The sequence below is a fragment of the Triturus cristatus genome, chromosome 8 (genome assembly GCF_964204655.1).
Source record: "Triturus cristatus chromosome 8, aTriCri1.1, whole genome shotgun sequence".
NCBI classification, from domain to species: Eukaryota; Metazoa; Chordata; class Amphibia; order Caudata; family Salamandridae; genus Triturus; species Triturus cristatus.
In genome coordinates this window covers 1,662,157,306-1,662,178,496 of record NC_140591.1, presented here as the reverse complement: position 1 = coordinate 1,662,178,496, position 21,191 = coordinate 1,662,157,306, and the positions used below count along the sequence as shown (strand labels likewise).

At 51.6% G+C, this 21,191-nt stretch overlaps 1 protein-coding gene across 1 annotated transcript in view; it reads right to left on the bottom strand.

Annotated features, from left to right (window-relative positions):
- Window positions 1-21,191, bottom strand: part of LOC146808510 (extracellular calcium-sensing receptor-like) — a 146,490-nt gene that overhangs the window by 38,595 nt on the left and 86,704 nt on the right. Inside the window, exons 4-5 of the mRNA XM_085623965.1 lie at window positions 12,815-13,039; window positions 5,100-5,223 (exon numbers count right to left, since the gene is read on the bottom strand). Of these exons, the coding sequence (XP_085480091.1) occupies window positions 5,100-5,223; window positions 12,815-13,039 (349 nt within the window). The remainder of the gene's footprint in view (window positions 1-5,099; window positions 5,224-12,814; window positions 13,040-21,191) is intronic.

The following is a 21,191-nucleotide window of genomic DNA, read 5'->3' as shown; positions in this document are numbered from 1 at the left end:
TTGTGGTGGTTTCACTGTGTTACTGTGAGTGTTGATACAAATACTTTACACATTGCCTTTGGGATAAGCCTTTCTGCTCGTGCCACGCTACCAAAGGATTGAGCAGGGGTTATCTAAAGTGGTATCCCCCTTACCCTGACTAGAAGCAAGGGTCCCTATTTGGTCAAAGGTACCTACCTCTGCCAACTAGAGACCCCCAGTTCTAACAAGAATTATAATTTTAAAATGTATTTTATGGTAAAATCCAGCCTGAACTGCCAGACAAGGTGCTCCCTGGACCAGAAGCAAGCATCCTAGGACCGTTTTTGGGGTTTCCTCCCTCTTCAGCCGGCATAGCTTGAATCCAGTGGCATGGTGAGCACAGGACCCACGTATGGGCATACCCATCCCACTCGGGGTGGCAAATGCAAAAAGAACAATTGATGGAGGGAATGCCAAAGAATGTCAAACATTCACCCCCAATCATCTTGTTGTGTTTGCTATTTTCTTATCCCACCCATTTGATTCCTGCATCCTGGGTCACATGACTAGGTGTAGCTGTCAGTTGGACTTTGTGTATTGTTCCCAGACAGTGAGACAAATGGGAAATAAGTGTTGGCAGGATGGATCATCTCTTATTTGATATGGGGAATGCTGTCACCTACCACACTTGCACATCACAAAGGCTCTGCCTTAACACACTCACAAAAAGTTTCACACTGGTCTTGTGCCCCCAGACAAGTTAGGCCATGGCAGTGAGGAAGACAATTCCAAACACCTCTGGGGGTTGGAACCAGACAGAACCTTCTTCTACTACAAAGCTGGCACCAAGTGCACATATTTGACCCACAGACACAACTCTTCAGTACACCTCTGGACCTGAAGAAGACTCAGAAGCAGTGCTGTACTGCTCTTCTGTGAGAAGGACTCCTACTCTGCTGCCCTGTAACTCTGCTACCATCCAGCCTGCTGCCATGCTGCCTGAGTGAAAATGACTGGACCTACATCTTGAACCCAGGACCACCAGACTTCAAGGGCTGCTTGGCTGACCTCTTGATCAGAGCCTCAGGGACAGAAAAGGCTCCAACCACCTCGTACCCAGAACTGGTCTCTGAGCTTTGAGTCTTGTCCCCAAGTGGTGCCACCCTAGTGCTGGACTCTTAGAAGTGGGACTAACAGTGCTCTGCTAGCCGATCTGTGGTCTCTTGGGCAGAAACAATGAAGTGCAATGCATCTCCTTGCAGGTCTGTATATGAATCGCTGCTGCGCAACGCGATGCACTACCTTTCATCACAGCCCACAGCTCCTTGTAACCACCACTGCACAGTACATCCCCGAAGCAGGACTTTGCATTGCAAGCCTCGGTCGACGGCATCCATGACAACGACCCAGGATGACTCCCTCGGAACCGCCAATGTTCCACACATCACCGACGCCAGACTTCGCATCGCTGCAGCAGCTTATCAGAACAGGTGCTACACAATGCATCCACGAGGTGTGATTTCGGAACACCCTGCAGCCAAGATTTAAAGATAATTTGTTCAGCCGAACTAACTTGGTCCCTGTATGCAGCCCATGCTCCATTGCAGTCGGCCTGAACTTGTGACTTTGCCCAGGTCTGTGACAACCTAATAACTACAGTTGGCATTTTGTGCTTTTAGGCACTATTTTCACTTACATCTTTAAAATTGCATATCTTCACTACTACGGATTGTGTTTTTGTTGCTCTGGTCCTACATAATGTATTAAATTGCAATCTATTTTTCTAAATTGGTGTGGGATTTTTACTGGGTTGTGTTTTCACTTTATAACAGTTTTAAGTGTTGCATAAATACTTTACACATTTCCTCTGAGTTAAGCCTGACTGCTTTTGTGCAGCGCTTCCAGAGGGTTAGGCATTCGCTAATTTGGGGTTTGCTTGTGACCTCAACCAGTTTCCCAATTTCCATAATGTGTAGTCTTTTTATCCCATATAAACTGCCTATCCGAGCTTATAAGGCCTTTCAGGAATTTGCTTATAATTTAAAAATATTGACAATGATTTTACACCCTTCAATAAAATATATTTTACATATGTTCTCTAAAGTACAGACAAGTAAAGTAATTACATTTCACTCCACGGGTCACAAAAGTCATAATTTAATTTTTATTTAATACCAATACAAAAATGTAATTCAAAAAAAGCTTCCAACGGATTTCACCCTACAAAACATATGCATGTTTATAATATTTTCACGCTAAAATCCACTCTATGAGTCCATTGTCAATGATTTGATGTATTAATGTAACTGTTTGTGGGAAATATTGTTTCTTAATTTTAGTATATTAAATAGTCATGCAAGCAATATTCACTTTAACTTTAACCAATAGTACTTATTTTTCTTAATTTTATTACCCTTCACTTGGTCCATTCATTTCAGATATTGTAGTTATAATAACCTTTTACCAAATTCTTTCCTTTTTTTAAATGGACATGCATTTTAGTATCTGCATTATGTACATAAGGATGTAAGGTGTGACTCCATCTGTCGTAGTCAATGCAAAGCTTCCTCTTTCCCACAAATTTCAAAGATTCATGTTTCATTCCATGGACTTCATAATAATGCTTTGGCATAGGATATGAAGTCTTTTTTCTTTTATATTGTGTAAATATTAAAACATCTATTAAGGTTGCCTCTCATTGAGCCTGCTTATAAATCTCAATGGTACAATAGCGTTTATTTTCTGTTTACCTTAATGGGTTATTAATAGTTCAGATTTGTTTTAATTTTATTTCCTCTCTCTTTCGATTTTCTTTATATATGTGATGGGTACTCTCATGCCTCTGTACATATATCTCCATAACCTTCATATTCTTAATGTGGCATAGTCCCCAATTTAGAATATTTCACTCAAGGGGCGGATCATGGAAATATTTTGCACATACAACATAATTTGTTCCTGTTTTTTTGTGGTATACTGAGTTTTCAATATCTCTATCTTGGATATGAACTTTAGTTTTCTGGATACCAGCAGGCCTTTTAATAATGTATTCAAAAGAGGGAAAAGGTTTGCAACCTCCATAACAAGAGTGTGGATCTTTGGGCCAAAAACAAAGAAAGAGATCATCTCCAAAAGATTGCCCAGCTCAGCATATTCATGGTGAGCGTGTTGCATCGCCCTTCAATTTGACCCCCTATAAATGGCTTCCTATGCCTGAGTCCACGTGGCCTATGGTGGAGAGTACTCCTACTTGAGTCACTTGGTAGCATTTGCAGTTCCCTGCTTGTGTGTCTTCTGGGGAGCCTCCTGACATGCGCAGGAAGTAAGTGACGCTACCGCTTTACAGATTCCAGGTCCATTTAGGTGTACTTATGCAGGCTTGTTGTGAGCTGTGAGTAGTCCACTGAGTGGAGTTACTCTCTCTGCTGGACTAGTTTTGGTGTGCTGCATTCAAAAAGCCACCATTCTCTACAGCCAGAGCCATTGCTGTAAGAGGCGTGGTCTTTTCCCCGCCGAGTCACGTGCCACAGGCTGAGAAGCTCCGCCTCATCCGCCACATGGCCTCATCTCACTTCACCAATCACCAATCTCCAGCTATTTTTGATGCCGTCACTTCATTTCCTGATAATTTGAATCAGTAAGGTGTCTTCCATTTGAATAACACATTGATATGTTCTTCTTCGCTGAAGAAACATAAAGGGAATATTTGAGAAGTACTTCAAGATGGTGTAAGAATCAGAACACACAAAAAAACAGCGAAGTGTGATTTTAGGAAAGAATCAGTGGAGTATATTTGGATTTAATTTTACAAGTGGCAGGCTTGCATGGGGTTTTACGTAACATAACTGAAGTGGGAAAAGGCATTCTCCATCAACTTGGCATACTGGAGAATTTGATTCTTACAAACTCAGTACCAAATTTACTGCCGGTCTCTCACTTTGACCTATCTTCTGAACTGTCTCTTATGACCAATCACAACACCATTGGGGAGTGTTGAAGCTACCCTAAGTCACTGTTGTACCTGGTATGGAAAACTCCTTCTACCCCAGTGTGGCAATCTCAAATCCCAAAACTCTGGAGAAGCCTAAATAATATGCCCACCTTCCTAAAGATATCACTACAGCCCCAACCAACAACTTCATGTGCATGTGCTCTAGCCGCTGGTGGCCAACAGTCGGGTCACTTGAAAGTCAGGGGAATGTGGCAGAGTCCCTCTGGGCTTCTGCTGGAGCTCTGTAGCTAGCTCAATGTAAAGCAAATTCATTGACCTCTTTAAATTATGAACACCCAGGTAATCCTCCTCCAAACCACCATCTCTTTGGAAGTCTCCGGAAGCTAATGTTAGGACACACTTCCCAAGGCAACTTTATGGACATCAATTAGAGATCTATGGGGGTTATGTATTAAGGTTTGCACATTGTATAAAGCAATGCAAATCTGTGTAAGGTGATGCAAAGCATTGCATCAGTTTATTGCCATTAAATAAATCCTAAAGGTGCAGCGCCCAAGTGTCCAGAACCGCCTTTTGTCCTTCCAACAGCTTTGCAAATAACTCACCTGCGAGTGTTGAAATTATGATTGAATTTATGCAACAAACTGCATTTACATTTCAAGTAAGAGGTAAGATGCACAATGGTTAGTGGTTGATTGGGTCCATGGTGATGGCTGTCACAACATAGACTCAAATCAAAGCACAGGACACAGATGTTATCCATTTTTCCATGGCACCTTTAGAAGATGCACAGTGGCAGGAACTTCCAGCTTCCCATGTGTATCTCTCTTATGCAAACTTTTCCTAAATTAAAAGAAGACACAGATACAACACTGGTAGGCCTCCATAGCCAAGAAGACGTATCCCAGCAGTCTAACTATAATGGGGATCAAAGTGTGGTCCTCTGCAACGCACGCACATGAAGACCAAGCAAAGAAAATAGCCACCCGCGCTCTCAGTCAAGTTCATGTAGGGAGTTCACAGATACATTTTAACACTTGCTCCCAGTGCACTGTGCTTTCTTCAAGAACCCACAATCATTAAGAGGCAAAACAAAGATGCAGCTTATACAGTTAACAAATAACATATAGGGTGTGAGGAAATATTATGTTGTATGAAGCTGGTATCATTCAAAATCCAAGCCCACCTGTGACATTGCTGATTTCTCCTTGTGCACATGGGACACAGTCAAAACAGCACACGGGCTCCCCCTCTCTAGCAGCCTTTCTGTATCCAGGGGTACAACTCTCACTGCAGACAGAGCGGGGAACCTGCGGAAGGAACAGAGAGAACCTCAGTACTAGTGACAAAGGAAAGAAGAAAGTGAAGGATGAAGAGAGAGAGTTTTATTAGTAACAATCACAGATAACTGGTGAGTAGAAGAAAGAAACAGAAGTCATTAAGCGTTTGATAGCATTGGGGTGGTGTGGCTTAGCTGTCTAAGATGGTCGGCAGAAACTAGAGTATCTCACAACTACCTATCACCACTCCTGCAGTATACTGTCTATTTAACAATACAAAACCATCAACCGGCTGCTCCTCGGCATTGGGCATCTGTTGGTAATGAGATCAAGCAATGTGGGGACGACTGGGGGCACCTCAAGCCAGGCGAAAGGAAGCTAAAATGCTAAGGCCAAGAAGACAGCATCCTGGCATACCAACAGAGGCAGAGCCAGTGGGAACCTGAAAGTCGACAGCTGATGTGTGCTGCAAACATGGCCCAGTGCTGATAGGTACCCCGGTGGGTGGCTGGTGCCCTGCTGTGCAAAGTGGGGGCTGTGACAGAAAGAGGTCCACTTCTGAAGCAGCTCAATATAGCAGAGAAGTGGAGCTGCAGCAGAGTGGAGCGCAGGCACTACCTGCTCACTGTTGAGTGTCCAAACACTGGAGTGCAACCATATGGTGAGTCCTAAATGTCAACAAATTTCACTATATGTAGGCACCATCAAACTCATGCAAAGACTTCAGATGATACAGAATGTAGCCACCAGACTTATTCTCAACCTGCCCAAGAGAACCCACATCACCCAGCACTTGAAGGACCTCCACTGGCTCCAAGTCTAGAGGAGATACCAGTTCAAGCTCCAGACACACGCCTACAAAGCCCTCCATGACCAAGGCCCCCCTACATGATTCACTGTCTGCCCTTCCACTGACCCTCCCTGGAACCTCCACACTGCACACCGTGCCCTTACACAGATCCCGCGCATGCGCCAGAGGATGATCCTTCTCCCATCTCGACCCCAAAGCTTGGAACACCCTCCCCCTTCACCATCATACCTCGCCCTCACTGATCGACTTCAGGACTCCCAAGCAGAGGCCTTATTGGACCCCCAAGGCCTAAGAGGAGAAGGACCCACGAGTAAATTCCTTCACACTGGTCCTAGCTTTAGCCCAAGGTCTGGATTGACATAGGTGGCCACCACACATATCCATTACTGTGCAACAGCCAACAGGATGGCTGCTGCTGATTCCGCTAGAGGCCCACCACAAAACATACCTGTAAATAACCCACTGGCCGCCTCAACAGACACCAACCTGAGGGATGGCTGGCCTCACCACACATGGTCAACACCCACTTGGGGACCTCCCAATCTCAGGAAACTCACCATGGCCAGAGTCAAAGTCCCCCAACAAAAAAAACAGGGCATACTGCTCAAGTTTGCCAACCCAGCATCTAAATCATCAGACACTGCGCTGGACACCACACTGGGCATAGAAGATGGGAATAATGGCACTACAACCCACAGTGCCATGTGACTTCATGCCATCAACCAGTCATGGGAGACATTAAAGGACAAGATTGACTCAGTAGGTTCCCTGGACAGAATAGCCAAGGCCAAGATAAGGGGGACCGTGGTGATTGACATTCCACGTACGATCTCAAAAGTCTCCAACTCCACTGAACTGGCCACGAGAAAGGAGGATGCAGAGGGAAGACTCAGGAGAAATAACCTCAACCTGGTTGGGTTCCTGCAGGGCTACGATTCCTACATCAGTGGCTTTGCTCACTAATTCAAGATAGTTCCTTGTCCTCATTCTTCATCATTGAGAGAGCCAACAGATCCCTGGCTCAACAACCACGCTGAGGCACAGTGAGGCACTCCGGTCAGACCTCTACTAACCTGCACTCTCATTAACTTGATAGATACCAACCTACAGTATGACTGCGCACACGAATACTTAATGTATAAATCCTATATGATAATGATATTTCCGGACATTACCAACCTAGTCCAACAACAGAGGCAGTCTTTCATAGAAGCCAAGAAAAAACTGTGCATTCTCAACATCTGCTACATGCTGTTGTATCTCGCCAAATTCAAGTCAAATATCAAACAAGTACCCTCTTCATGGAGACCCCGAGGAAGTGTGTAGTATCCTGGTCTGGTATGGTTTCAGATGTGCCAGTGGAATGCTGACAGTATGATGATAGATGGAATGTTGGGAGTGGGAATGGACAGTTGGAGAAGGGCTGAGCACCTGGAAGGTTGCTCCTGGTGGGGCTAATGATTGCTGTATTTCTGATCCTGTAACCAACCTCAATAGATCCACTTGAAACTACTTCCTGGATCCTGACTTGATTACTACAATTTTATGGCGACGATTTGAACTAAAGAACCTGCGTCTGCTACCTCTGTAACCTTCAACTTCAAGTCTTCTTCAAGTCTGGAGTACCTACTCTCAAGCTAAAGCAACTCATGTAACTACAGCTGCGATTATTCAACCAACTGGCACACCATAGCCCCACCAGTGACCTCTACAACGGTCGCCCTCAACGCTACAGTGCCAGCTCCTGTCTTATCAGCAGCTCAAGTCTCTGTTTGCTGTCCCTACAGCGTCTGTTCGGTTGCTGCTCAAGCGCTGTGCCCTCAAGAGAGGGTAAGCCTCTGCTGTGCCCTCAAGAGAGGGTAAGCCTCTGCTATGCCCTCAAGAGAGGGTAAGCCTCTGCTGTGCCCTCAAGAGAGGGTAAGCCTCTGCTCTGCTGTGCGCTGTGCCCTCGAGAGTGGGTAAGCCTCTGCTGTGCCCTCAAGAGAGGGTAAGCCTGTTTTTCCTGTGCTGTGATTTCAGAGGGTAAGCCTGACTCTCTGCTGTGCCCTCAGGAGAGGGTAAGCCCAACGCCTTTGTCAAGTGCTGTGTCCTCAAGAGAGGCACCAGTTCCTGTCTGCTTGCTGTTCTCAGAGCATCACAAGTACCGTTTCCAGTCTCAAAAGCTCTGTTCAACCTCAATTCAAGCTGTGTCTACTCTATTTCATTTTTTTTTTTTTAAATCTTTTTTTTATATTTTTTGACATTTTATATACAAGGCACAGTGCGTTATTACAAAAAACAAAAAGAGAGAAAAAACGGTAGTAAGACATCCGGTCGACAATAAATACAAACAGGGCAAGTGTCTACTCTATTTCAAAGGCTGCTCAAAGAATTACTTGTTGTTCCAACAGCATCACAAGTGTTGTTTCCAGTTTTAAAAGCTCTGTTTCAACTACCAAGGTAATTGGACTGTTTTGATGGTTTCCTGTTTTCAGTGTTACACCACGGGACAATTTTCAATCTCCTCAGAGTGTGTGTCGCTTCTACCTGCTACCTGCCAGGCAACCTCATGTCAGCTTTGATTGAGAGGAAAACTTTCTGTTCGGGCAAAACAACGTAGTTGTGAACGTTTTTTCCTGTTTGGCAACACTCGAGAAACCCCTATCCTAGAAGGGTTGGATCTAGTGTTGTATTTCAAGTGTTGAGCGTTCCTGTGTTATTGCCTGACATGCAATGGTGCTACCTTCAAGCGCTACGGAGGAGTGTTATTACTACGTTTTCCCCGTCTTTTTACCCAGCGCTATCTATGGTGGAAATGCTTCATTTCTGGGAGGTGAGCCATGTTTTTTTGTATCGATGGGCCTTTGGTAAGCTTTTGCTTTCTGGCAGTTTAACATTATTTTATTTTAAATAACGAGCGCGCGTTCGTTCAAGTGCACGCGATCTTACCTGCTTGTCGTAATCTTCGGAACTCTTCCTATGTCATCACTGACAGCTGATGAGAGACGCTCTGCAGTAAGGGCGTGCAGTGAGCCACCCGGCGCGACGTGATCAACGCGCCGCCATTTTATTTAGACTGGCGATTTTTCAATGAAATTGCTAGTGCTCTATTCCTGCTTTGCCAACCAGTTGTGATGTTTTAAATAAAGTTAATTGAAGCTTTAACCTGTCAGGAACGCCGTCGTGGGATTGAGCTCGCTTTTACTTTGGACTTGTAGGTTTTTTTCTTATCCGTTGTCACATTATAGACGCTCTGCAGCATTTGAAATCTCGCTTGTATTTACAAATACTCGTTTGGATGAGATAATTTTTCAAGGTTGCTCATGTGCATAAAATATTGGCAGTGACTCGTTTTTTTAGGTGGCATTCTTTACTCGAGTGCAGCGTTGTATTGTTAAACATTGTGAAATCTTGTATGCATATATTTATTTTTCACTGTTCTGTGTTACGCTGCCATCTAGTGACATTTTCTCACATTGTGAGTTTGAGGCTCCATGGGCAATATTTACCATTCAGTTTTTGTATGCAATTTTGAAGGTCTAGTCTATTACAGTTTACAGTTATTCACTTCATACAAGGTCGTATTTTTTTTTAACACAGTATGTGTTGTGGTTAACTTAACGTTTTCTAAAACTGCTCAGTGACCTTTTAATTGTGTGACAAGTCAAACTCCAGAACCAGTTAGGTTGTTTTTTTTGTTACATGTGAGCTGTGTTTACTATCTCTTTTCTGCATGACTTTTAATATGGTCACACAGTGCACATTGTTTTTTTAACTTACCACACAGTGCACAATCGTGCACAATCTATGTACCTCTCCGCGAGGTGTGTGTTGGGGTTTTCTCCCACTTTTATGTACATATCAATTGACCTCCAGTTGATGTGCGTTGCGCGGACGTTTGTCCCGCATTTTCTATGCACAATATCTTGACCTCTCCGGAGGTGTGTTGTGGGATCTTTCCCCATTATCTTGTGCATTAATGTTTTTTACCTCCAGTCGAGGTGCGTCCATAGGTGGACATCACATTATTTGTCAATTGCCTTCACGGCAGTGCACGCTTTACCTTTCTTAGTGTTCTAAGGTTGGTCATGTTTTTTTTTTCAAAAGTGCACATATTTATACCTCCACTCGAGGTTGCCCATGCTTAAACAAATGTCTTTACCCTAAGTGGGTGTGCGGTAAGTCGCCATAGTGTATGGGTTACGTTACTCTGGGCGTTTCAATTGTCTTAGTTTTGTTTTGCACGCTGTAGCCCAGTTGTATTCTATAGTTGTAATCTCTTTTTCATGCTGTCGATGGGGAAGTGTGAGTACTTGGATTCCTCTTCTTCTCTGTCGTCTTGTTTTCTCCTGATGTGAGCTGCCTTCTTGTATTTCTACCTGGCCAGTGGGTTTGCAGAGGACAGCCATTAATGGATTTTTTCTTCTTCTATTTCTTTCTATCTTTGGAAGGGAAGATGGGTTTGGTTTATGATATTCTCTCTCATCTCCTTTCATTATGTTTTACCCCACTCTCCTTGGTCTTTTTGTTAGGTTACTATCCTTGGAAGGGAAGATGGGTTTGGTTTTTGTTATTCTCTCTCATCTCCTTTCGTTATGTTTTGCCTCTACCCTTTTACGTGTTTTCCGGTTTTCTCCTTTCTGTAGCCTGTGTCTAGCTTCTGTTCTTTTTCTCTCCTGTCATTCTAGATTTTGGCGTTCCTTTTTGTTTTTGTTGGAACAAAGGAGGATATGTAGTATCCTGGTCTGGTATGGTTTCAGATGTGCCAGTGGAATGCTGACAGTATGATGATAGATGGAATGTTGGGAGTGGGAATGGACAGTTGGAGAAGGGCTGAGCACCTGGAAGGTTGCTCCTGGTGCGGCTAATGATTGCTGTATTTCTGATCCCGTAACCAACCTCAATAAATCTACTTGAAACTACTTCCTGGATCCTGGCTTGATTACTACAAAGTGTTCCAATAGACCGACAAAAGAACTCCTGGGTGGACACACATCCTGCCCCAGATCGTGATGGATTGCTCAGCTGGGACCTCTACTAAGAACTCCCCACAATGGTCCAAACACTGGAGGCTCATCAGTAACTGCTCTTGTTCATCCTGGAGAAACACACAAGCCACTGAGGGTGCAAAAACAATTGGTGCTGTAATGCTACAGGGGGCTATGGGGAAATCCGGACCCTCAGATAGTACGGGCACTTGATTGATGTTCTTTCTCCCACTGAGGGGGGAGCTAATACAAGTTCCGGGCTGGGAACCACAGGGCCCAAGCGACCCCTGTCTCCCAATTCTCCTCCAGCCAGCCTGCTCAATGAAGAGCATCATTGACTAATTGTAGGCATACCCAAGACGGAGCGGTGATGGCACCCTGCTTTGGTGCCAAGCACACATTTCCTCCATGAGCTCATAGCCCCAAGTGTCGACATAAGAGACTCTTAAAACGGGTACGGGTATAGGTGGTAGTTTGTCAGGATGGACTTCAGTTGAGACATGGCAATCCTGTTAGCCCATTGGCACTAGGAACTGGTCTGCTGCACGGTAGGTACTTCATGTTACCAAAGCACAGGGTGGGTGGACTTGGGTAGTTGTCATTGATATCATTATTTTTTACGTTATTGCCACTAACACAACTCCCATGTTTACCGGCATCCACCCCATACAAGGCATATTCTCACCCAATGGCAGACCCCAATAGAGGAGTCCTGAGGGAACAGATCAGATATCATCCTGGAGCATTAATGGTCTAATTGACATGATCAAAATAATGGCAGTCCTCTGGGCTGCAAAAAGAGCACAGTCTGACGTGCTGTTCTTCCAGGAGACTGACTTGCTGGGCAATAAAGTTCCCTTCCTAGTACACTGTGGGTTCACTCAGGCTTTCCACTCTGGTTTTACAAGAGGATACAGAGAAATAGCCATCCTGATTTAAATCACCCTTCTCTTCATGGTTACAAAGGAACGGAGGGGTCAGAGGTGGAGAAACATGGCCATCACTCGCCTCTTGTATGGTGACCCCCTGACACTAGTAAATGTCTACCACCCCTTTTTACACTTAGAATACTTTCTAGAACCCAAAATAGATGCACAGTTTGATGGCGGCATACATCCTGGCCATAGGACCTTTGGACCACTTCCAAGTAGTCATTTGTATGACAACAGGACACCACCTGGCCCCCCAATGATGGAGACTGACCTCACCAAAACATGCACAATACACATAGGAGAGACCATTGACTCCTACTTTACCCAGAAGAGTAGCTCTACAGACTAACCGGGCATCCTATGGAAGGCATTGAAAGCGACCCTTCAAATCTGTAGTACCAGATTCTTGATCTGGAAACCTGTTAATTAGACAACACAGAACCAAGGCTGCGCAGAAACATGACTCACACCTAAACTCTCTTGCCACACACAATGCTAGATGAGGTGAAGAATATATGGCTCACTTCACAAACACATCTCTACCAATAGGGAGACAAGGCGATCAATCTCTTTCACCATCTCTGCTTCAACATACAATACCGTACCCCTATCACATGCCTGTTAGATTTCGATGGGTCAAAAAGTACTAGCGACAAACCTATTGTCACCTACTTGGCGCAATACTACTCTGACCAAGATACAATAGGAGAAGTACTACCCGAAGAGCAGATCAACCGGTTTGTGTAAGACCTAGCCATGAGTGTGGCGCAATCTCAACATTTCAGAGAGTATCACAGACTGGAGTTTCAATGATGTGGGATATCAAGGAAAGAAAGAGAAGAAAGACTAAGCAGCAGTGACAATGGCCGTGACAGCTGATGGAACAGCCTGTTCATCGGTGTAAGGCTTACCCCACTTCCACGGCCCCATAAGATGGCGTCCATGTTGACGGTGACTTGTTTCCTTTCAGGAGCTGTAGTGTCAATTTTTCCAACCTTTACAAGTTGGAAATCCCCACTTTGGGATATTTGAATATTCAGGATATTGAAAGAGGTGTGAGCGTCTCCATTTACATCAATAAAGATTTCTTCCCCATTCTGATCTTTAAATTTGATATTTCTCAGGTAATGAAGTAACTAGAAAATGATACAAAAAGAGGCAAGTTACTAGAAATTACTGAATTCACTTGTAAGTCTTTCCTTTCTGAAGCTTCTACCTGCCCCTTGCAGCTGTGTCCATCACTTCCCTCTGTACCCTGTGGGGTGGGAGAGGAGCCCTGGCTGGGAGGGGAGCCCTGGGTGGGAGAAGAGCCCTGGGTGGGAGGGGAGCCTGGGTAGGAGAGGAGCCCTTTTTGGGAACCCAGGGTAGGACAGGAGCCCTGGGTGGGAGGGGAGCCCTGAGTGGGAGAGGAAACCTGAGTGGGAGGGGAGGCCTGGGTAGGAGGGGAGCCCTGGGTGGGAGAGGGTCTGGGTGGGAAGAAAGCCCAGGTGGGAGAGGAGCCCTGGGTGGGAGGTAAGCCCTGGGGGAGAGGAGTCCTGGGTGAGAGCCCTGGGTGGGAGAGGAGCCCTGGGTGGGAGCCCTGGGTGGGAGGGGAGCCCTGGGTGGGAGGGGAGCCCTGGGTTTGGAGGGGAGCCCAGGTGGAAGAGGAGCCCTGGGTGGGAGGGGAGCCCTGGTTGGGATGGGAGGGGAGCCTGGATGGGAGAGGAGCCCTGTTTGGGAGAGGAGCCCTGAGTGGGAGGGGAGCCCGGGTGGGAGAAGAGCCCTGGCTGGGAGAGGAGCCCTAGGTGGGAGTGGGTCTGGATGGGAGGAGAACCCAGATGGGAGGGAAGCCCTGGGGAGAGGAGTCCTGAGTGAGAGCCCTGGGTGGGAGAGGAGCCCTGGGTGGGATCCCTAGGTAGGAGAGGAGCCCTGGGTTTCGAGGGGAGCCCAGGTGGGAGAGGAGCCCTGGTGGGAGAGGAGCCCTGGGTGGGATGAGAGGGGAGCCTGGGTGGGAGAGGAGCCCTGAGTGGGAGGGGAGCCCAGGTGGGAGAAGAGCCCTGGCTGGGAGAGGAGCCCTAGGTGGGAGGGGGTCCAGGTGGGAGGAGAGCCCAGGTGGGAGAGGAGCCCTGGGTGGGAGGGAAGCCCTGGGGGAGAGGAGTCCTGGGTGAGTGCCCTGGGTGGGAGAGGATGCCTGGGTGGGAGCCCTAGGTGGGAGGGGAGCCCTGGGTGGGAGGGGAGCCCTGGGTAGGAGAGGAGCCCTGGGTGGGAGGGGAGCCCTGGGTTTGGAGGGGAGCCCAGATGGGAGAGGAGCCCTGGTGGGAGAGGAGCCCTGGGTGGGAGGGTAGCCCTGGGTGGGATGGGAGGGGAGCCTGGGTGGGAGAGGAGCTCTGTTTGGGAGCCCTGGGTAGGAGAGGGGTCCTAGGTGGGAGGGGAGGCCTGGGTGGGTGAGGAGCCCAGTGGGAGAGGAGCCCATGGTGGGAGCCCTGGGTGGCAGGAGAGCCCTGGGTGGGGGGGAGTCTGGTAGGAGGGGAGCCCTGGGTGTGAGGAAAGCCCTGGGGGAGGAGCCCTGGGTGGGAGCCCTAGGTGGGAAGGGAGCCCTGTGTTAGGAGGGGAGCCCAGGTGGGAGAGGAGCCCTGGGTGGGAGAGGAGCCCTGGGTGGGAGGGGAGCCCTGGGTGGGAGGGGAGCCCTGGGTGGGAGGGGAGCCTGAGTGGTAGAGGAGCCCTGGGTGGGAGGGGAGCCCTGGTTGGGAAAGGAGCCCTGGGTGGGAGGGAAGGCCTGAGTTGGAGGGGAGCCCTGTGTTAGGAGGGGAGCCCTGGGTTTAGAGGGAAGCCCTGGGTGGGAGGGGAGCTCTCGGTAGGAGAGGAGCCCTGGGTGGGAGGGGGGCCCTGGATGGGAGGGAAGCCCTGGGTGGGAGGGGAGCCCTGTGTTAGGAGGGCAGGCAAAGTGGGAGAGGAGCCCTGGGTCAGAGGGGAGCTCTGGGTGGGAGTCGTGGGTGGGAGGGGAGCCCTAGGGGGGAGAGGAGCCCTGGGGGGGAGGTGAGCCCTGGGTGGGAGCCCTGGGTGGGGTGGGAGCCCTGGGTGGGGTGGGAGCCCTGGGTGGGAGGGGAGCCCTGGGTAGGAGAGGAACCCTGGGTAGGAGGGGAGCCCAGGTGGGAGAGGAGCCCTGGTGGGAGAGGAGCCCTGGGTGGGATGAGAGGGGAGCCTGGGTGGGAGAGGAGCCCTGAGTGGGAGGGGAGCCCAGCTGGGAGTAGAGCCCTGGCTGGGAGAGGAGCCCTAGGTGGGAGGGGGTCAAGTTGGGAGGAGAGCCCAGGTGGGAGAGGAGCCCTGGGTGGGAGGGAAGCCCTGGGGAGAGGAGTCCTGGGTGAGTGCCCTGGGTGGGAGAGGATCCCTGGGTGGGAGCCCTAGGTGGGAGGGGAGACCTGGGTGGGAGGGGAGCCCTGGGTAGGAGAGGAGCCCTGGGTGGGAGGGGAGCCCTGGGTTTGGAGGGGAGCCCAGATGGGAGAGGAGCCCTGGAGGGAGAGGAGCCCTGGGTGGGAGGGTAGCCCTGGGTGGGATGGGAGGGGAGCCTGGGTGGGAGAGGAGCTCTGTTTGGGAGCCCGGGGCAGGAGTGGGGTCCTAGGTGGGAGGGGAGGCCTGGGTGGGAGAGGAGCCCATGGTGGGAGCCCTGGGTGGCAGGACAGCCCTGGGTGGGGGGAGTCTGGTAGGAGGGGAGCCCTGGGTGTGAGGAAAGCCCTGGGGGGAGGAGCCCTGGGTGGGAGCCCTAGGTAGGAGGGGAGCCCTGCGTTAGGAGGGGAGCCCAGGTGGGAGAGGAGCCCTGGGTGGGAGAGGAGCCCTGAGTGGAAGGGGAGCCCTGGGTGGGAGGGGAGCCCTGGGTGGGAGGGGAGCCCGAGTGAGGGGAGCCCTGGTTGGGAAAGGAGCCCTGGGTGGGAGGGGAGCCCTGGGTGGGAGGGAAGGCCTGAGTTGGAGGGGAGCCCTGTGTTAGGAGGGGAGCCCTGGGTGGGAGGGGAGCCCTGAGTTTAGAGGGAAGCCCTGGGTGGGAGGGGAGCTCTCGGTGGGAGAGGAGCCCTGGGTGGGAGGGGGGCCCTGGATGGGAGGGAAGCCCTGGGTGGGAGGGGAGCCCTGTGTTAGGAGGGCATCCAAAGTGGGAGAGGAGCCCTGGGTCAGAGGGGAGCTCTGGGTGGGAGTCGTGGGTGGGAGGGGAGCCCTAGGGGGGAGAGGAGCCCTGGGTGGGAGGGGAGCCCTGGGTCGGAGCCCTGGGTGGGAGCCCTGGGTGGGGTGGGAGCCCTGGGTGGGAGGGGAGCTCTGGGTAGGAGAGGAACCCTGGGTAGGAGGGGAGCCCAGGTGGGAGAGGAACCCTTGCTGGGAGAGGAGCCCTGGGTGGGAGCTCTGGGTGGGAGGGGAGCCCTGGGTATGAGACAAGCCCTGGGTAGGAGGGGAGCCCGGGTGGGAGAGGAACCCTGGCTGGGAGAGGAGCCCTGTTCAAGCACCGGTAATAACTTCCAGCCTAATGCTCTGCCTATCTGCACAAAGGTGACATACTCTAGTAACAATATGATCAGCCAATAGCGGGGACTGGTACAGGGTTATATTTCACGATAGGAGGTTTCACAGGACTCATAGGGGCTTTCACTTAAAAATGTTTAATGACGATATTAACTGCGTTTTTACTGAATTAACGTTTTTATTATGATTGTACTCTTAATTTTATTCTGAATTTGTGGTGATTGTAATTAGTCACACAATCAACTGTTGTCTACAAGTTTATATTTGATATCCATTACTGAATATTGAGACATACATTAACCCTGTCCTTGACCAGCTCATGGGAGAGCCTCTGGACTCAAACAAAGATTTCTGTGGGCTCCAGCCAGATCCTATCTACGGTCAGCTGGACTCAAAGGAGCCCTCAGGGGTCTCACCACATCCACTCTGGGACTGCTCTGGACCAGATGAAAGACTAGCAGAGTGCAATTGCTTTTCTCTTGATGTATGTGGAAAATCTATAACAGAAACTCAATTTCTGGTTTCACCTTCCAAATAATGGAGTGCCCTGGATGGGTGAGTGTAGGTTAGTTCCATTTTGTACTGTTGGACCCGGCCTCGTGGCGTGGTCCTTAACCCCCTGGATTGTGCCCGTTCCCCGCCCCGGCCGCCACGGGCCACCCGTCTGAACTGCACCAAGGCCCTTCACCCGGAGCTGCACGTGGTCGCATACTCCTCGTGGCTCCGCCATCTTGTTGGCATCCACGTCACACCGTGCACCCCCGTTCAACCCGGCCTCGACCCCAGCGAAGCCCCGACATCGAGGCACCACGAACTAGCCAAGGGGTGCCGCAGGAACCATTCATCGCCCCCGGCGGAGGACAGTATCGATGGGACCCCCAACTGTCCTCCCCTCTCGAGGTGTGATCGCCCTGCAACTCCCATGGGCCTGGCGCCTCTCCTGCTGGGCGTCTGGCCACCTCCACCCGGCCACTCCGCCCCCTCGGGCACATAGGTCCGGACATCAAAGGGCTCCAGACCTATATCTGGGGCAACCCCACCACAGCTCGGCAGTTGTATCCCGGAGTCGAGAGCCCTGCTGATTGAATCGCGGCTGACCCTACGGAGAAGAACTCTTGTCGGAACCATCACGAGCCCTGCTGACTGCGTCGCGGCTCCTTCTTGTGAACCCTTTCTGAACCACCTGGAACATCGGAGCCCTGCTGACGCTGTCGCGGCCCAACCTCGCTGAAACCTTCCTCGGAGCCCTGCTGACGACGTCGCGGCTCGAGCTGAGCAGAAACCATCTTGAGAGCCTGCTGATTTGATCGCGGCTCTCCACGAACTGTACGCCAGAGCCCTGCTGACGCCGTCGCGGCTCGACCCATCCGAGATCCGGAGGTCCTCCAGCTTGAGGATAAGAACTGGGCCCCAGGTACCCTCGTACCGCATTCCTGCCAAAGACTGTCCCGCTACCCCGACCCTTCCAAAGAGACACTGAGACTTTTGGTGGATCCCTCGATCCCTTCGTGTAAATATTGACCTCGTAACCTTTTTATTGCTGATAAAGAATTGCTTGTCACAAGACAACCTCCTTGAGTCCTGTGTGGTGGTGTTACTGTGCTAGTACGTGATAGGAGAAGGATCTCTCAGGAGACTTCTCGGCAGCGCTCGGCTACTTCGTGCAGTGTGAGGGCCCCCCCTTGGTGGTCGCACCGACTCCTCGGGGTCCGCCTTCCAACATTTGGTGGCCAGCGACGGGATCCGAGCCGAACGCAGTACGTACCAGCCAGTACCCACTAGCTACCCATCCAAACGAACAGCATCATGAGCAGCCAGGAAAACAACGCGACAATGGAGTTCCAGCCCGAACGGCTGGAAGAATATACGCACAAAGAATTAAAACAGTTCTGCAAAGACAAAGGCATTGCAACCACCAGCCTAGGTACCAAAGAGGAGATGCAGAAAGCTCTGAGGGCATGGTTGGAGGCCGGGGCAGGCCCCTCCCAGGAAGAAGGGCCCTTGCCCCTGACTGAGACCACAGCAACCGCACGGACTCCGGCAACCGGAGGAAGAAGGAGCCTAGAAACCGGCCTCTCCGAAGAAGAAATACGAGAGCAGGAAAAGGTCCGGAGCCACGAGCTAGAGCTCGCCCGACTGCGGCTGGACGGCGAACTCCAGCTGGCAGAAAAGAAACTGGCCCTAGAGCAGCTGCGCCTTCAAGAAGAAATAGAGGAGAAGAGACGACAACGGGAGTTGGAGGAAAAGAAACTAACTCTTGAGCACGAGCGCAGTCTCAAGGAGCTCGAGATCAAGGCCAAGAACGGAGGGACCGACACCCCCAGTACTAGAGACACTCTACCGCCTTCCGAGGCCAAGGTACATATCCCGAAAGAGGTCGTCAAGGAGTATTACAAGAATGACGACATCCAACAATGGTTCAAGGCCTACGAGGTGGCCATGACCTCTCATCGGGTGCCCCGAAAAGACTGGGGCGCGGGCCTATGGGGGCGGTTCCTGAGTGAGGGACGGGACACGCTGCTCCAGCTACCGGAGGAGGTGATGACCTCCTACGATCACATGAAGGAGGCCCTGCTCACCCGCTACGGGCTAACAGCGGAAATGTACCGCCAGCGGTTCAGAGACTGCAAGAAAATCCCGGGTACCACATGGGTGGAATATGTGGACTTTTTCAGTCGGGCCCTCGAGGGGTGGATCAAAGGGAGCAAAGTAACCACCTACGGGCAGCTGGTCGACCTCATCGTGTGGGAACACCTTTCCAACAATTGCTTTGTGGAACTGAGACAGCACCTCCTCGACAGCAAAATGACCGACCCGCGAAAACTTGCCGTCGAGGCCGATCGATGGGTCAACTCCCGGGTCCCCCGGAACTCAATGGGGGAGTACCAGAGGAACCCCAACGGACCCCCCCGCCAGCGCGGAGGGGGGGGAGGGCCGAACAGGAATGAGACCCTCCCGCCGGGGCCCCCAGGAGCCCCCCTCGAGGGCCACCGCAGCCACATCTCTCCCCGAGCCTAGCCCGAAGGGTGGGCCCGGCCCGACCCGGACCACGGCCACCAGTGACCTGCTACGGCTGCCAACAAACCGGACACTTTGCCAGCGATCCGGCCTGCCCTCTGAACCGAAGAAACGGGGCCGGCGGGCCCCCGCCCCGGCAGCTGACAGCCGCCGCCTTGGGGGTAGGAGAAGAGGAAGAGGAGGCCCTCGACCGAGAGAACACTGAGTGGGAGCCGGCAGCCATGTCCCTGGTCTGCCTGGGTAGCCGAGAGATGGTACCCTGCACCCCCATCCCAACCAACACCCAGAAGTACCGGCAGCAGGTCACGGTCAATGGACAACGGGCCAAAGCCCTTCGTGACACAGGCGCCAGTATCACCGCTGTCCGCTGCCACCTGGTGACCCCTGAACAGATTCTACCGAATGTGCTGTGCCCCGTACGGACGGCCGACAACAGTGAAAGCCTATGCCAGATGGCCCTGGTCCCCTTCGAGTGGGGAGGGGTGACGGGCCTGCTGAAGGTGACAGTGCGCGACGACGCCCCGGTCGACTGCCTCCTGGGGAACGACTTGGAAAGTTCCCCCTGGGCTCAAGTAGAGCGACGAGAGCACCTCCGAATGTTGGGACTGGCTGATTGGGCCTGCGCCATCACCCGGTCCATGACCACCCAGGCCCCCCGCTCATCCTCGACCTCCGGGACCGCCCAACCCGAGGGGCTCACACCCCCTCCCACCAGCAGCGAGGAGGAGGCGGACACCGACCCTGGACCCAGCGAATCCTCCCCCGAAGAGATGGCTTCTCCGAGCGCCCTCCCAGAGCTGACACAATGGCGACTCGAAGGGGGCCCCACCCGAGAGCAGTTCCAGCAAGAACAACAGTCCTGTCCCTCTCTCGAAGGGGTCCGACAACAGGCGACCGCGCAAGCCAACGGTGACCAGACCGGCACCCACTGGGTCTACTGGGCCGAGGGCCTGTTGTACAGTGAACAGAAAGTAGCAGAACTCGGGGCCAGCCGTGTGTTGGTGGTCCCCCTCCGCTTCCGGGAGTTCCTTCTCAACCTGGCCCATGATGTGCCCCTCGCCGGACACTTGGGGCAAGACAAAACGTACAGTCGTCTGGTGACCCACTTCTACTGGCCCCGGATGCGGAGAGATGTGGACAACCACTGCCGGTCCTGCCAGACCTGCCAAGCCAGCGGAAAGACGGGGGGTCGGGTCAAGGCCCCCCTCCAGCCCTTTCCAGCCGTCAGCACCCCGTTCGAACGGGTCGGAATCGATATTGTGGGACCCCTGGACCCCCAAACCGCCCTGGGCCACCGCTTCATCCTGGTCCTCGTGGACCACGCCACCAGGTACCCGGAGGCGGTCCCGCTAAGAACTATAACGGCCCCTGTGGTAGGCCGGGCCTTGATGGGGATCTTCTCCCGAGTGGGATTCCCCAGCGAAGTGGTGAGCGACCGCGGCACGAACTTTATCTCCAGGTACATGCGGTCCCTGTGGCAACAGTGCGGGGTCACATACAAGTTCACGACCCCCTATCACCCTCAGGGGAACGGACTGGTTGAGCGGTTCAACCGAACATTGAAAGGGATGATCCAGGGCCTGGAAGAACCCCTCAGGCGGAAATGGGATGTCCTGCTGCCCTGCCTCCTGTTTGCCTATCGGGAGGTCCCGCAGAAGTCCCTGGGGTTCAGCCCGTTTGAACTATTGTATGGACACCCGGTCCGCGGACCGCTCAGCCTGGTCAAGGAGGGCTGGGAGATGAAGCCCCGAGGCGCCCCTCCTGACGTCTACCGATACCTCCTGACCC